Here is a 15,050-nt window from a genome sequence, read left to right as displayed (position 1 = left end):
AGCCTGTGCATGTATATATACATGTCCCCAAATAAAGCAATTTCTCAAAACATGTAAATCGTTTTATTGTGTCAGAAGGTGAGAGTACACTGTGTGTATGACAATTGTGAGGGTATATACTTCAGCTATTTTTTGCCTGATCAATAATTTAGTCTTTCGAATACACTAGCTAAATTAAGTGTTTATCTATCTCTGCATGTGCGTGCAATGTTAGTCAATGATTAGTTATCCTCTAGTAGCAGTTCCCTCAAATCAACCTCTGTGACTGTGGGGGGTGTGCTATGTGGGGGACCACATATGATGTCATCGTTAGTTAGTGCTCGATTCTGAGGCCCTTTTAGAGAGGAAACAACTCTCGATGTTAGTCGCTTGATGGCTTCTATTCTCTGACATACAACGTAGCAGTGATAGACTAAGATGAGGCCACACATAGCGAATGCACTACCCACCATACAACAGATTGTTATACTTTGTCCGCTGATTTTATCACTCTGATTTGTCTGCAGAAACAGTAACGTAGCGGTTAGTAGCAGAAGATTTGCCAGAAAGAATAGCTCCAGGAAGTTTGATAGTTTGCTTGTATAGAGCTTTGTTCCTATATTGAATACAATCAGTGTTGCCATTATAATAGACAATACTATGATTATCACTAGCAAATTGATGGCTTGTTTTCCAGATACGTTTAAAGACACAGCTGTTAGTATAATGAGTCTAGCTAGCAGTAGTAGTCCAGTCCAATAGCGAGACTTGATTCCGTAAGGACCTTGATAAGCATCCAGTAGAGGCTTTAACTTGTTTACCCATCGTAATAACTTGTAGTGTGTGTATCGCTGCAGAATCGGGGCCATTAATAACAGGATAGTGAATGGCAGTATGTGTGCTAATAATATGAACAGGCCAGCTGCAAAGAGCAAGCTGTGCGGCCACTCGAGGAATGTGTAGCGGCCATCGAGTAACCAGAGGATGGTGGTTGTACCGTTGATATCTGTGAGAGTGGTCGATGAAAAGGTATCGAAAGTAGTCCTCAATAGTTTAGCGTACGATAGTAGGAAGAGTGTAGCTAGAACTGATACTGTGTTTGAGCCCGTCCATTTAGAGACTTTGATAGAGTAGCGGCTGATTAATATTAGCAGGCCTACTATTGTCCAAATGTACAAAGGAAAAATAAATTGTAGCCATGTACGATAGTATGTGTTGAGTCCATTCACAAAACATGTTTCTATGCCCAGGTCAAGGTTCACCCAGGCAACAAAGACCGAGAGAACCCTCACGAATTTGTTATCAGTGCTGGACGGAAAGAAAGCAGTTTGTGTGGATCGTACGGTGTTGGCGTAAAAGATGAGACCGTTAATAGTTCCCGTGGAAACAGTGAGGTTACATTTGAGTAAAAGGACAACCAAGACGACTCCTGCCAGTGCAAATAGTATCAAAAAAAGATGGTTGATATTAGAGCACTCTTTACACTGCGATGTACCCAGGGCTAGACTGAGCCCAGGTCGACAAGCTCCACACAATACATCACTGCGATTAAAGTCACACTGCTCTTGCTGGTTGAAAGGATCGACTTTGGTGAAGTTGCTCTTACAGTAATCGAATGGACAGACTTGATGCACAACAACGTCCCCTGAATAGTTGCCAACCCACATGGAGGACGTCTTGTACAGTCGCTCTTCGTCAATGTTGCATGTGATTCCATTAGATGCTAGATAGTCTGTACAGGTGCATTTTTTGGCATTAATAAAACCAGGTGGACATGCTTTAATTCTAATCTCAAGTACTGTTCGTGCTATTTGATTTCTCCATTTGTAATTAATGTCTTGTTCTTTGACTATTGTTAGACTCATTGCTTCAGTATAGTTTGTTTGTTGAGTTTCTATTGAGTAGTACAGCTGCTTGCATTGTAAGCCAATATTTTGAAGAGGTGTCTCTCCAGCAATTTTTGCGATACTTTTCACTAAATCTGCTTGTACTTTGCAAGAGGAGGAATAGTCGTACTGCCCCACACACACTAGTGGAACTTGGAACCTCTGTCCTGGATAAGTGTCTAGTTGCATGGAGAGTGAACAAGTGTGTTTCTGTGGGAAGTCATCAGAGCAAATACACACTTTATTTGGTGGAGAGGAAACAGCTGATGATGTATTTCTCTCCATGATATCAAATATATCCCACAATTTACAGTTTTCTAGATAGCCTCCATAAATTGCATCACCTCCCTTCATCGCTGTGTTGTGTTTCATAATAATTGTTATTTTATGTGTTGGTTGGATAAAAATACATGCAGAACGATGTTCATTCCCACAATGACGAATTGCAATACCACCACCATTACCATCTGCTGTGTTGTTGGTTATACTGAGGGTAGTGAGTTTAAAAAAAAAAAAAATTTTTAGACTTGACTGTATTGTACATTCAAACAGTATAGCCCCGCCATCTGACTGCCGAGCATGGTTACCGTTAATTACGCTTGTTCCAGACAGTAGTAGATCCGTGTCATAAAGGTAAATACCTCTACAATCATTGCCGGTAATTTCAACATCTTCGATACGCAGAAATTTCCCATGTTCGACATGAATTGTACCAGTTTCCTCTCTCTCTTCATCTGTTCTACATGTAGCTGTATTTATCATGCATGTATTGTTCATGAATGTGCAATTACTGATTTGTTGATGACGACGGGGCTTGTCAAATCTGTTTCCTGAATTATAGATAGCTGCTCCCAGTCTAGCTTCATTGCCTATGAAAGTGCATTTGTCAAAAGAGAATTGTGCGAATGCTGCACCACCAAATCCAGCTGACCTAAACACTGCTTCTGATATATTATGGTGAATTAAAATTATTGCAAACCCACCGCCAAGTCTAACAGCTGTATTCCTTGAAAAGATTGATTTGGTGATATGAATGCGATTGTTAAATCTCAAACTATCCGAGTGTTCATCTTTATGTTGTACGAACAGTCTGATACCACCGCCATTATGAGCTTTATTGCCTATAAATTTGCACCTGTTTATCAATATACTTACATTATGTAAGTTTACCATAGAAAGTGTTAGTCCACCGGAAGAGCTCCCGAATACAACGTCGTCTGGAAAATTAGCGGGCCCACCAATTCCATTTGAAAATGTAGAATTTGTTATTGAGATAGTTGTGGGTTTCCTACATGTGTTTTCTTGTGACGCGATGAACGTTACGTGCAAGTTGCCTCTGAATACAGTATTTCTCGTAGGAATACTACCGTTTATGACAATTTCATTTAGCATTAAAAGGTTACTGCTGACATTCCTGTGAAAGTCTGTTAGGATAATGACCATACCAGCTCCTCTGCTACTAGTGATATTGATGTTAGCAATTACCAGCTCGGGTACGTCCATGACTACTACTGATGATGTGATTTCATCCAGAAAAATTGAGCTATAAGTATTAAAGTGTAGTTTAAAACCACAATTTTGTAGCTCGACGTTTTTCAAAGTTAAAGATAGAAGTTGAAGAAACACGAAGCTAATTGGGTGACCTGACTCACAATCAATTATAACATTTTGTTGGTTTTGTTCATCTAAAATTGCTGTGAAAGTTGCTGATACTTCCTGATCTAAATAAGGATTTCCGACAATAATCCAACCATCTGTTTTTGGAACATGAGTCCCAGCTATGAAGAATACATTGATACTCATACCATCATTGATGCTTGTGTCTGTGGAGTTAGTCACCAGATCTGTTATAGTGACACACTGGTGTGGTGGTATGGAGTGGGGGCACTCTGACATTGCGTCTGGTCTCACCCAATACTCGACTGTCGTCCCATTGGTCCAGCAGTTAGCGGGGGAGGTCAGAGCCAGAGAGAGTAGAAGAATGAGCGAAGAAAACTGTGCTACAGTAGTCATGATGATTATTATTACCTTTCGTACGTCTGACCTTGCTGATCTATAATTATAGCTTTTATAGGTTTTTGATTATGGTACACAGTAGATTTGTTTATGTAATAAACGTACCTTTTCATGGTTAATCAGAGTATATTATTGCAAGGAATTGTCAATTCCCGAAATCAAAATATTATTGATTGCATGGTTACATCTTGTTTGTCTGGTCTCACCCAATACTTGACCATAATTATTGTACGTCCCATTGGTCCAGTTAGCACGGGGAGCCAGAGAAATGTGTGTTCTAGTACCATAATTTTGTATACGTCGGACCTTAATTGTTATTAGCTGTGATCTATATAGCTTTATGTAATTACTCATGTTGATAATGGTACAGTATATTGACGTGTGTGTATATACACATGCACCTTTTCACGGTTAATCACAGTATATATAGTTGAATATTTTCAATTCCCGAAATCAAAATATTATTGATTGCATGCATGGTTACATATTGTTTGTGGTCTCACTCAATACTTGACCATATTGTACGTCCCATTGGTCCAGTTAGCATCGGGAGCCAGAAAAATGTGTGCTCTAGTACCATAATTTCGTATACGTCAGACTTTGTTATTAGCTGTGATCTATTATGTAATTACTCTTGTTGCCCAGTGAGTGGGCAGATCAAATCAAACCAGTGCTCAGTATATGACATGTTGCATCACTGCCATGGCTACCATATATTGCACTGCATTATATGGCATAATGCTATATGCACTTGCACTGTGTGTAAATGCAGTAGATTTCTTTAAGAGATATCCATTTGGGACTTATGCCCCACCATCCCACCTAATACTCAGTTGGTCCCTTTTATAGGCTACTACCTTTACAACTACTAGTGGGAAGAAAACCTAAAAAATTTACTATGGAATTCAGCAAAACTAATGAATACACTAAATTCCTTCAAAACACATGTCTTTTATTACGATTTATATGACCAGTCAGACGAGTTTAACGTCATTGGGCAATAACTAATACATGTTGATATAATGGTACAGTATATTGACGTGTGTGTGTATATGCACATGCACCTTTTCACGGTTAATCACAGTATATAGAGTTGAATTGTCAATTCATTTCCTTCCCAAAATCTGATTGATTATACATTTTGTATACATGCATAATTATGGTATAGGGTATAATTATCTACAGGGATTTGCAGGGTCAGAGTTCTTGCAACTGCAATGTCAATGCGGAAGTACCTGTCACGTGAACCGTTATACGTAACAAGATTGACATCACAGTATAATATTATTATCTCCCCTTACATAATTATGTCTCTCAAAAAATGCTCATTCTAACCATTCTTTCCAAACTGGGAAAAATTGACCTATACTTTTCTGTCTTGTACTTGTGTGATCGAAATAATTATGAGAAAAAGATAATTGTGTTCCATTTCTAATACCTATAGAGCATGCACTAATTCAAACTAGATCAGCATAATTATTGAAGAGGTATAAGAGCAGTATAGAGGAAACTCGATCCTAGGCCGTATTATCAGGGAAGTGCTGATAATACGGCTCGTGCATGCCTATAGTCTTGCAAGCCAGCCGTTTTGATTACATAGCTGCATAATTATTATACTTCGCTCTATAAAAGTATACATACCACACAGTGGCGGATCCAGGAAATTTGAGAGGGAGGTAATTCCAAAACAGTTAATTTTACTTTTATAGCAATAACGTAGCAATAGTTTATAAGTGTGGTCAATGGAATTTCTCGTTTGTTGGGTATAAGTGTATAATTATTTGCTTTGCCATTCAGTTTTACATTTAATCCTCTCCCTCCGTAGCTTTGATTGTGGCAGTGGCGGATCCAGACAGGTTCCATGGGTTCCCTGAAACTTCCCTTTCACACAAGAACACACTGGAGATCAACGTACTAGCAACTAGCTAACTCAGCTATAATGATCATGATCTGTACATAGTTACTAGGCTGATGTCTTGCAATTGATATGTCCACAGGCTCTCTAATGCTCATTGTTTAGGCCACTCCAAGTGACACTCTGGTTTCTGGTCCTGAAGTTTTTCTAATTGCATGCGGGCGGGCGGCTTTTCTCATTATGTCATTATCAATTTCACCTTATGAATCTCATTATTTTGCAAATGAATATCATTATCACACTATTTTGTACCACATGGACCATTCTGCGCATGCGTAGTAGAAATAATGAGATAGAAATCCAATAATGAGATAGAAATCCAAGAATAAAATCTGATGCGGGCGGTGGACCAGAAACCAGAGTATCACTTGGAGTGGCCTTAGGAAATGTAATGACCCTTTTTTTAAGTTTTGGAACTCCCTCTCAAAATTCCTGGATCTGCCACTGTGTGGTATTAAATTAATAGACACATGCACACTACACAAGTTACATTACCCCATAGCAGTAATTTATTTTTTAACCAACAGTTGTTATTGCATCAAAATAAGTGATGACATAATTGTACGATTGCATGTAGCATGCATGCATGAGGAGTGATTATTGTTCAGTGTCACTATCAGAGAACTTAATGTGGACGCGTTTGCTTTTCACAGGATCACTGGATTTGACACCTGACTTGTCACATGACTTATCAACTGACTTATCAGTGTATCTCATTTCCTCATAACCACGACCTCTCCTCAGCGCCTTATTGATCACCTGTCAGTGTGCATGTACATGAAATAAATCATAAAAATACTCGTAAAACTATAATAAAATTATGTAAACATCATAATTAGAATTATTATTATTGGGCATGTACATTCTAAGGTGCTAAATCAAACCCTGAGATCAGGATACGTCAGTATTCACAGTACACTATAGGTCCCATGCAATAGTAAGAGGTTCCACCACACACACCTTATCTTGTCCCCTCATCTGGTTGTGCTTCTTCCCCTTCAAGTGTCTCTGTCTCCGCTCGGCCTGAGTCTTGAGGAAGTACGCCCTCTCCTCAGCATCTGCATGGGGTAGTTTGAATTTCTTGGTGGACTAGTTCATCCATAATTATATGCACATGCACAAAATTTTCAATGGACACCTGAAACTACGTATGCTAGAGCATATTAATTAGGCACCTTAATTATAACATTATAGAGAACAATGTTTAATAATGAAAGTGTGCTGATACCTCGGTAGAAGTGTCAAAGCTATGGCTATATTGGCAAGAGCTTTTATACACGCTATAATCATGATGAACATTTTGCTTTTTTTTTGCTGCATGTAATAATATATAACTATATAGGTAAATCCAGAAACTCAAAGAGTGTGGGTAATGATCGACCATGATTGTTGTTAAAAGGGATTGATGCCAAAAGTCAAAGTCTAAAATTAATGTTGGCATCAGCAGAGCCTAATTGCAGCTCTCTTCACTCTTGCAGCTACGAATACCTAGTGCAGAGCTAACTAGCTACTATAAGTAGAGTAGTAACACTCCATGGACAAGTTTTTCTACGAATTCTTCTGAAAAGGTTGCAATGACATTTCAAGTATGCAAAACCAGGCTTAACTCGAGAAATAAGCATTATTTTGCAAATCCACGAATTGAAATCCAAGAAACATGACTATAGAAACTCTTACTTGCTGCACTTCATTGATCCTTAATTGAACAGCCTATAGCAGTCTACACAGACACAGACACATGCATACACACACACACACACATGCACACGCACACACTAAAGTATATATACCTCTCTTGCGCATGCGCACCAAGGCATAATAACATGACAATGTATTGTACTGCTAAACCCTATCAAGAGAATACTACTTTTTTCATTGTATCCCTATATAATAACCACACATCACATGATTCCACAGCCTATATGTACACAAATACTTGAAGCTTCTATACAACCACAGTAAAAGCAAGGGAGATAACCTCTAGCACATGCACATGTATACCTATATTAAAGTATGCTGTTTGATAATTAGAGCAATGGCTAGTACATTGAATAATGAGTTTGTAGACAAAGTACCGGAAGATCATCAGTGCACTATTTGCACTAACATTCTAACAGACCCAGTACTGACCGAATGTTGTGGACAATTTTTTGTGATGGCTGTCTAAAAAATTGGCAAAGTGTCCCTCCTTTGAAGCTGGGTGTACAGAAACGATTCCTAGAAAAGATCTGGCAGCACATAAAGCATCAAACACAGAGCACCACCTGGAGCTAATGATGACAGAGACTGTTGTGCGCAGAAGGCTAACAAATTTGAGCAAAAAGCAAACAAATTTGAGCAAGAGACAGAAGGTGAAAAAAAAGCAATAAAACTCGAGGCTAAGTCTATACCAAAGATCAACTACAGCAACTTTCACGCAAGTTTGATGGCCTAGCTAGTATCTTGTGTAACTAAGCAACTAGGCACCATCGATTCTAACACTCGAAATACACGAGCATGCAGCTATCAAGAACATCAAAAGCTCTCTAGAGACAATGACTAGCACCAGGTAACACACGATACTACCTATACCACTAGTTAAATAGTCAGAGTATAAAGCTCAATCAGCTTTGTTCTACATCAAGCCTGGCTATAAAATGTATGTGGACCTAGATAGTCATGATAATTGCACGATATACTTGGAGAAAGGTGAACACGATCACCAACTAAAGTGGCCTATGAAAATTGAACTCAGCAATGCAGAGAATAATACCCTGTGTATATAATCTGCATGCACCAGATGTGGCAACCTACAATACAAATAGGAGGGGTTCTAAACGATTTTTTATTCCTTACAATAAAAAACCATTTACATACATGTATTGTAAATGAATTTGAGGCTTTCTGACAGACACAATTATGCTGCACTACTATATTACACTGATTTTGTATTAGTATAGGTGATATATTTTCACAGATAGATTTGTCTGCGATGTCATGCACTGTTAAGCTCATTTGCTGGCATAATTCTGTAAACTATGCTCAAGTTGTGAAATTAATGTTTTCATATAGAAGCTGTTAGTTTTTGTCGCATTGCAACCGTTTAGCATGCAGTTATATACAGCTGCATGGAACAGACACACACACAGTCAGCATCCTAGCTCCGTATATATCCCTCGTGCGGCTACGCCTCAGGGCAGAATAATAATAACTGCACACATGACTCGCTAAACAACACCATATGAGAACATAACGGTACTCACTTAACCAAATAAGACACAGTCTCACTATTTGCTGTTGCTATAATAGGTCCTTTAAAAGGTTAGAGTTAATTACTACAGTTTAAGACATCACATGCATGACTGCATGGCCATATGGTACCATTGTCATGGACACAATCTCAACTCATAATCACATGTTAGTGCACATGCACGCACTGATCTTTTACATCAAATATTCCACGAGGCCACGTATACCTATAAAAGCCTAAAGGTAAAGAACCTTTACTACATGCATGACTATAACCTATAGCATAAAGAAGATACAGAATTATTCTTTGAGCAATGGCTAGTTCAGTTAGTATAATAGATATAGTACCGGAAGATCATTACTGCACTCTTTGCACACATATTCTAACAAACCCAGTACTGATTGAGTGTTGTGGGAAACTCTTTTGTGAGGGCTGTTTAACAGATTGGCTAATATTACAGAGACAGAAGAAATGCCCACATTGCCAAGAAGTCAACTTCAAGTTTATTAAAGATAAACGAATGAAACGAGTCATCGATAACTGGAAGATCTACTGTCCTAATCGCTCCAAGGGTTGTGAAAAAATCACCACACAGGGTGAATGCAATCGACATATTGAGAAATGCTTGTTTGTAGTGGTATCATGCACTAAGAAATGTGGAGAAAAAATGCTTAGAAAAGACCTTCAAGATAACGAGGAAAACAAGTGCCCAAATCGCCGGGTACCATGTCAGTATTGCAACAGAGATGTGATGCACAAAGAAATAACAGCTAAAAGTCACTTAGACAAATGTCTGCTTTTTCCTATTTCTTGCCCCAACAATTGTGAACATGAGCAAATGCAGCGCAAAAACTTAGCACGCCACCAAAAGGTGTGCCCTCTTGAGCCTGTAAAGTGTCTCTTCTTTGAAGCTGGGTGCACAAAAACAATTTTACGAAAGAATTTGGCAGCACATAAAGCATCAAACAAAGATCGCCACCTGGAGCTAGTGATGACAGAAACTGCTCGGTCTAAACTTAAGGCTAAGAAATACGAAATGAAGTTAGAGCAACTCACATTCAAATTTGATGCTCTAGCATCTTGTGTAACTAAGCAACTAGGTACTATCGATTCTGACCCTCGAACACAAGAAGCTATTAAAAACATCAAAAGCTCTCTAGTGACAATGACCACAATGCTAGCACCAGGTGATACACGATACTACCTACCACTATTTAAAGAGTCAGAGGAAGTACCTGAAATAGCTCGATCAGCTTCGTTCTACATCAAGCCTGGCTATAAAATGTATGTGCAAAGTATCAATACCACGAAATGCTGGATATACTTAGAGAAAAGTGAACACGATTATCAAATAAAGTGGCCTATGCCTGAATTGGAAATTGTACTCAGCACTACAGAGAATAAAACGTTGTATAAAGAAACAATCTGCATCAGATGTGGCCACACAGTGAACCAAATAGAGGGAGACAAAATATTAAGAAGAGATATCACCAACCCAGAACCTGGTGAAAGTTTTGTTATTAGAGAGGATCCAAGAGACTTTGTATTCCTGACAATACAGAAGCACATTTGTAAGCTATATAGTGTTACAAGTCGGAGTGGCGCGAGACTTTTCAATTGACATAATTATTATGTATGCATTATTTTACCACAACCCTGATTTTGTGTTAGTATAATTATGCTACGAATGATTACCAGAACCTTGATTGATACTGCTATATATATATCATATTGTGTTGTGTCTTGAGAATATTTATTATAGTTCATACGATATTAACCCGAGATTATAGTAGCCGTTTGGTTTGTCTGTTTGGTATAGAATATACAACACCTATATATGAGAATATAATATGGGTGCATATCCTAAGTAGGTGTGGCATATCTGACTTATACCACAGCACTATAAAAGGACCTCCCCTAGCAACAATTCAATCCACAATGCAGACTGAAAAAAAAGCAAGACTATATGCCTGATTTTGCAGCCGTCAAAGAGCTAGATGAGTAACACGAGGGAGAGAGACAATGGGAAACTATCACCATGCAACTTCTGGTTAACTTTTATTCGCCATGCAGGAGCTGCAACAAGAGACTATAATTATGTGTTCCTGACAGTCAAAAATCACATTTTTTTAATCAATAGACTACTACATCCATGCTGAGTGACAGGAGACTCTCTGCCCAGCACAATAGCTATACCGTAGAAACTGGATTATTAGCGCTTACTCGACTATAAGCGTATCTTTATTTTAAGCGCATGCTCAACTGCAAGCTTTTTATACTCAAATTGAAGTGCTTTGGTTATTAGTGAAATTTTAGAATTGATTCATCTATCTATGAGCTAGTTATCTTGTACAGTGCAGGATAGCTATATAGCTGGTGATATCCATCTGGAAAGACTCTCTGGGCATGCTGTTACCTTGTCTGATCATACTGAGAGAATGTGAGACGTGGATGAGGTCCTTTTATTCCAAGTTCCTGGTCAATATAAATGTTTTTATAATATGAATTTCAATGATGTGAATGAACTGTAACATGATATAGATCCAGTTAGGGTTGCCTGCTTTCCTTGCTTGCTCACTTTCTAGCTAGCTTGCGAGTCAGCACTCATCACAGAGACATCCGAGATTGCTGGGCACATGGGGCTCGAATGACTGCATTATAGGCACATCCTCGAATATATAGCGCATAGAGCTCTGCTATTGACCCCAAAAGCACATGCACTTATAATCCAGTTTCTACGGTATTATATGCACATGTATATATACATTAATTTTATCCACAGCCCTGATGTTGTGTTATACTAGATTGATTACCAGAACCTTATTAAATTGACACGTATATCTTATTGTGTAAATATTTTTATAATACTTAATAATTTATCGCATTCATGCATAAGTTAACCACACCTCAGCACACCCACTTTATTTAGTGTCTAGTTATTGGTACTGCACTTTATCAGACAAGCATTCGCCAAGTTATTTTGCTAATCAATTGCTACTTATATATATACATGCAGTCATTAGAAATATATATGCAGTGAAACCTAGCTGTTTATAGGAAGGCATATTCTACTAAAATTGAAGAGGGGCCAGAAGATCATCGTTGCACTATTTGCACAGAGATTCTACCAGTACTGACTGGTTGCTGTGGACAACTGTTTTGCAATGGCTGTCTAAAAAATTGGCTACAGAGGCAAAGGACATGCCCACATTGTCGAGAGACCAACCTCCATTTTATGGTAAATAAACGAATGAAACGAGCCATCGATAGCTTGAAGATCTACTGTCCTAATCGCTCCAAGGGTTGTGACAAAATCACTACACTCGGTGAATGCAATCAACATCTCGAGAAATGCTTCTTTGTGGAGGTAACATGCACTAAGAAATGTGAAGAAAGAATGCTACGAAAAGAGCTTCAAGATCACAAAGACAACAAGTGCCCAAACCGTTTGGTACAATGTCAGTATTGCAAAACAGAGGGGATGCACAAAGAAATAATAGCGAATAGTCACTTAGACAAATGTACTTTTTCCCAATTTCTTGCCCCAACAATTGTGGGCATGAGAAAGTACAACGCTGTAAGTTAGCAGATCACCAGAAGGTGTGCTCTCTTGAAACAGCGAGGTGTCCCTTCTTGAAGCTGCATGGGTGTATACGGAAATGATTCCACGAAAAAATCTGGCAGCACATAAAGCATCAAACACAGAGCACCACCTGGAGCTAGTGATGACTGAGACTGTTACGCTTAAGCAGAAAGCTAACCGGTTTGAGCAAAAAGCAAACAAATTTGAGCAAGAGACAGAAGCTGAAAGAAAAGCAATGAAACTCGAGGCTAAGTCTACCAAAGATCAACTACAGCAACTTTCACGCAAGTTTGATGGCCTAGCTATTATCTTGTGTAACTAAGCAACTAGGCACCATCGATTCTAACACTCGAAATACACGAGCAGCTATCAAGAACACCAAAAGCTCTCTAGACACAATGACCACAATGCTAGCACCAGGTGACACACGATACTACCTACCACTAGTTAAAGAGTCAGAGTATATAAAGCTCGATCAGCTTCGTTTTTCATCAAGCCTGGCTACAAAATGTATGTGCATGGGCACTGATGGACACGATGTTTGCTGGGTATACTAGAGAAATGCAAACACGATCACCAACTAAAGCGGCCCATTCCTGAAATGAAAATTAAACTCAGCAATGCAGAGAATAAAACCCTGTATAGTGAAACAATCTGCACCAGATGTGGCTACACCATGAACCGACTAGAGGGGGACAGTACACAGTAAATTATCAACCCAAGGCTACCTAGAATACTAATAGGAGAGGTTCTGAAAGAGTTTTTTTTCCTTACAATAAAAAGCCATACACATACATGTATGGTACATGAATTTGAGACTTTCTGACATAATTATGTTATATAAATTAAGTCAGTACCATGCATGTTCAGTAATTATAGCGTTGTACTGACCAGTGTTACTTTACACACAGTCACCATAGGATTGCATTCTACAGCAAACCTACATGTATAATAATAATTATTAAGACCCACAAAAACATTTGCAATGCGAAAAATTGCCAAGAGAAAAACAACCAATTAAAGGTTGCCCATGCAAGGCTTTTGATAACCTGTACAATACAAGACAGATAATGGCAGAGGGCAGCAGTTGAATTGAGAAAGTCACAGAGTAGTTGTCAGACTTGTACAAGCTGTCTTAAAATCGCTGCCACCCATTAAAGAAGGACTGCCAAGATTACTATACGTTCATCAGCTGTTCCATGCTAATACATGCATGTTGTGGCACAACAGACACTGTGGTACAAGGATCTATAATATCAAAATGCTGGCTAGATAGATCCGTGTACTTGTCTCTGCTTTGACATTGATTGATTCCAAGAAAAGATCTGGCAGCACATAAAGCATCAAACACAGAGCACCACCTGGAGCTATAGTGATGACTCACACTGTTGCAAAAGGCTAACAAATTAGAGCAACTTAAATTAAGTTTGGGGGGGAAGATGAGCATTTTGGGGGGGGAAGGTTCACCACAGCCCCCCCCCACTAGATGAAACCCTGACAACATTGTTGTTTTATAGAATTAGAGTAATGGCTATAGCACAGTTAAAATGAGTTTGTAGACGAAGCACCGGAAGATCATCACTGTACTATTTGCACTAACATTCTAACAAACCCAGTACTGACTGGATGTTAATTGTGGACAACTGTTTTATAATGGTGGCTGTCTAAAAAAATGGCTCAAGAGACAAAAAACGTGCTGACATTGTCGAAAAGTCAACTTCAAAGATAAACGAATGAAACGAGTCATCAACAGCTTGAGAACCTACTGTCCTAATCGCTCCAAGAGTTGTGAAAAAATCACTACACTGGGTTAACAAAATCAACATCTCGAGAAATGCTTGTTTGTATCATGCACTAAGAAATGTGGAGAAAGAATGTTACGAAAAGAGCTTCAAAGTTAACAGAAGCAAGTTCGCTTTTACTCACTTTTATTCGAGAACGAAGCTTTGACATCAAAATCTACCACTATTAAAACTAATAACTTGTTGTGTGAAGGCTATATCGATGCTGTAAACGTACCGGCTATGGAATCCAGGTGAGCAGGCTCACAAATTACAAACAGACATGCAGACAAACCAGACGACTAGAGTAAGGCATCTATATTCAGACACAATGTATGTTCAGACACTCATTCTAAGGAAACAAGCAGTGATAAACTTTTGCACCATCTGATCAAGCATGTGTTACTATATGAATGTATGCAAAAAAGAATTGATAAATATCAACTACTAAGTCTTCAAGAGCTGAAAATGTGCTAGTGTCTGATAAACGGTATATAAGAACAGACAAAAAAATCGATCATCAGACACAACCTACCGTTTCTTCTGTAGGGGGATATGCTGAGAGTCACATAGTAATTATGTAAGGACAATAACTAAACAATAAAACCCCCAAAGTTGGAGTTGCAAAACGCTTGTATGTCCATGCAGCAATTATTTCTGC

General features: G+C 38.6%; 3 protein-coding genes across 3 annotated transcripts in view; 1 reads left to right on the top strand and 2 right to left on the bottom strand.

The window, feature by feature from the left end:
- Positions 1 to 46: 46 nt before the first annotated feature.
- On the bottom strand, positions 47 to 3,939 carry LOC135336938 (uncharacterized). The gene has a single exon (XM_064532815.1). The coding sequence runs from the start codon at positions 3,876 to 3,878 to the stop codon at positions 222 to 224; it is 3,657 nt and encodes a 1,218-aa protein (XP_064388885.1). The 5' UTR covers positions 3,879 to 3,939; the 3' UTR covers positions 47 to 221.
- A 2,353-nt stretch (positions 3,940 to 6,292) lies between these two features.
- The window catches only part of LOC135337199 (la-related protein 7-like), a 30,188-nt gene continuing 21,430 nt past the window's right edge, over positions 6,293 to 15,050 (bottom strand). Inside the window, exons 13-14 of the mRNA XM_064533098.1 lie at positions 6,757 to 6,854; positions 6,293 to 6,555 (exon numbers count right to left, since the gene is read on the bottom strand). Of these exons, the coding sequence (XP_064389168.1) occupies positions 6,394 to 6,555; positions 6,757 to 6,854 (260 nt within the window). The 3' untranslated portion in view covers positions 6,293 to 6,393. The remainder of the gene's footprint in view (positions 6,556 to 6,756; positions 6,855 to 15,050) is intronic.
- On the top strand, positions 7,721 to 10,731 carry LOC135337202 (TNF receptor-associated factor 5-like). Its single transcript, XM_064533101.1, has one exon. It carries the CDS (start codon positions 9,339 to 9,341, stop codon positions 10,644 to 10,646), a length of 1,308 nt encoding a protein of 435 aa, XP_064389171.1. The 5' UTR covers positions 7,721 to 9,338; the 3' UTR covers positions 10,647 to 10,731.

Source organism: Halichondria panicea, chromosome 6 (genome assembly GCF_963675165.1).
Source record: "Halichondria panicea chromosome 6, odHalPani1.1, whole genome shotgun sequence".
Lineage (NCBI taxonomy): Eukaryota > Metazoa > Porifera > Demospongiae > Suberitida > Halichondriidae > Halichondria > Halichondria panicea.
The sequence above is the reverse complement of the archived record's forward strand: the minus strand, read 5'-3'. Positions and strand labels throughout refer to the sequence as shown.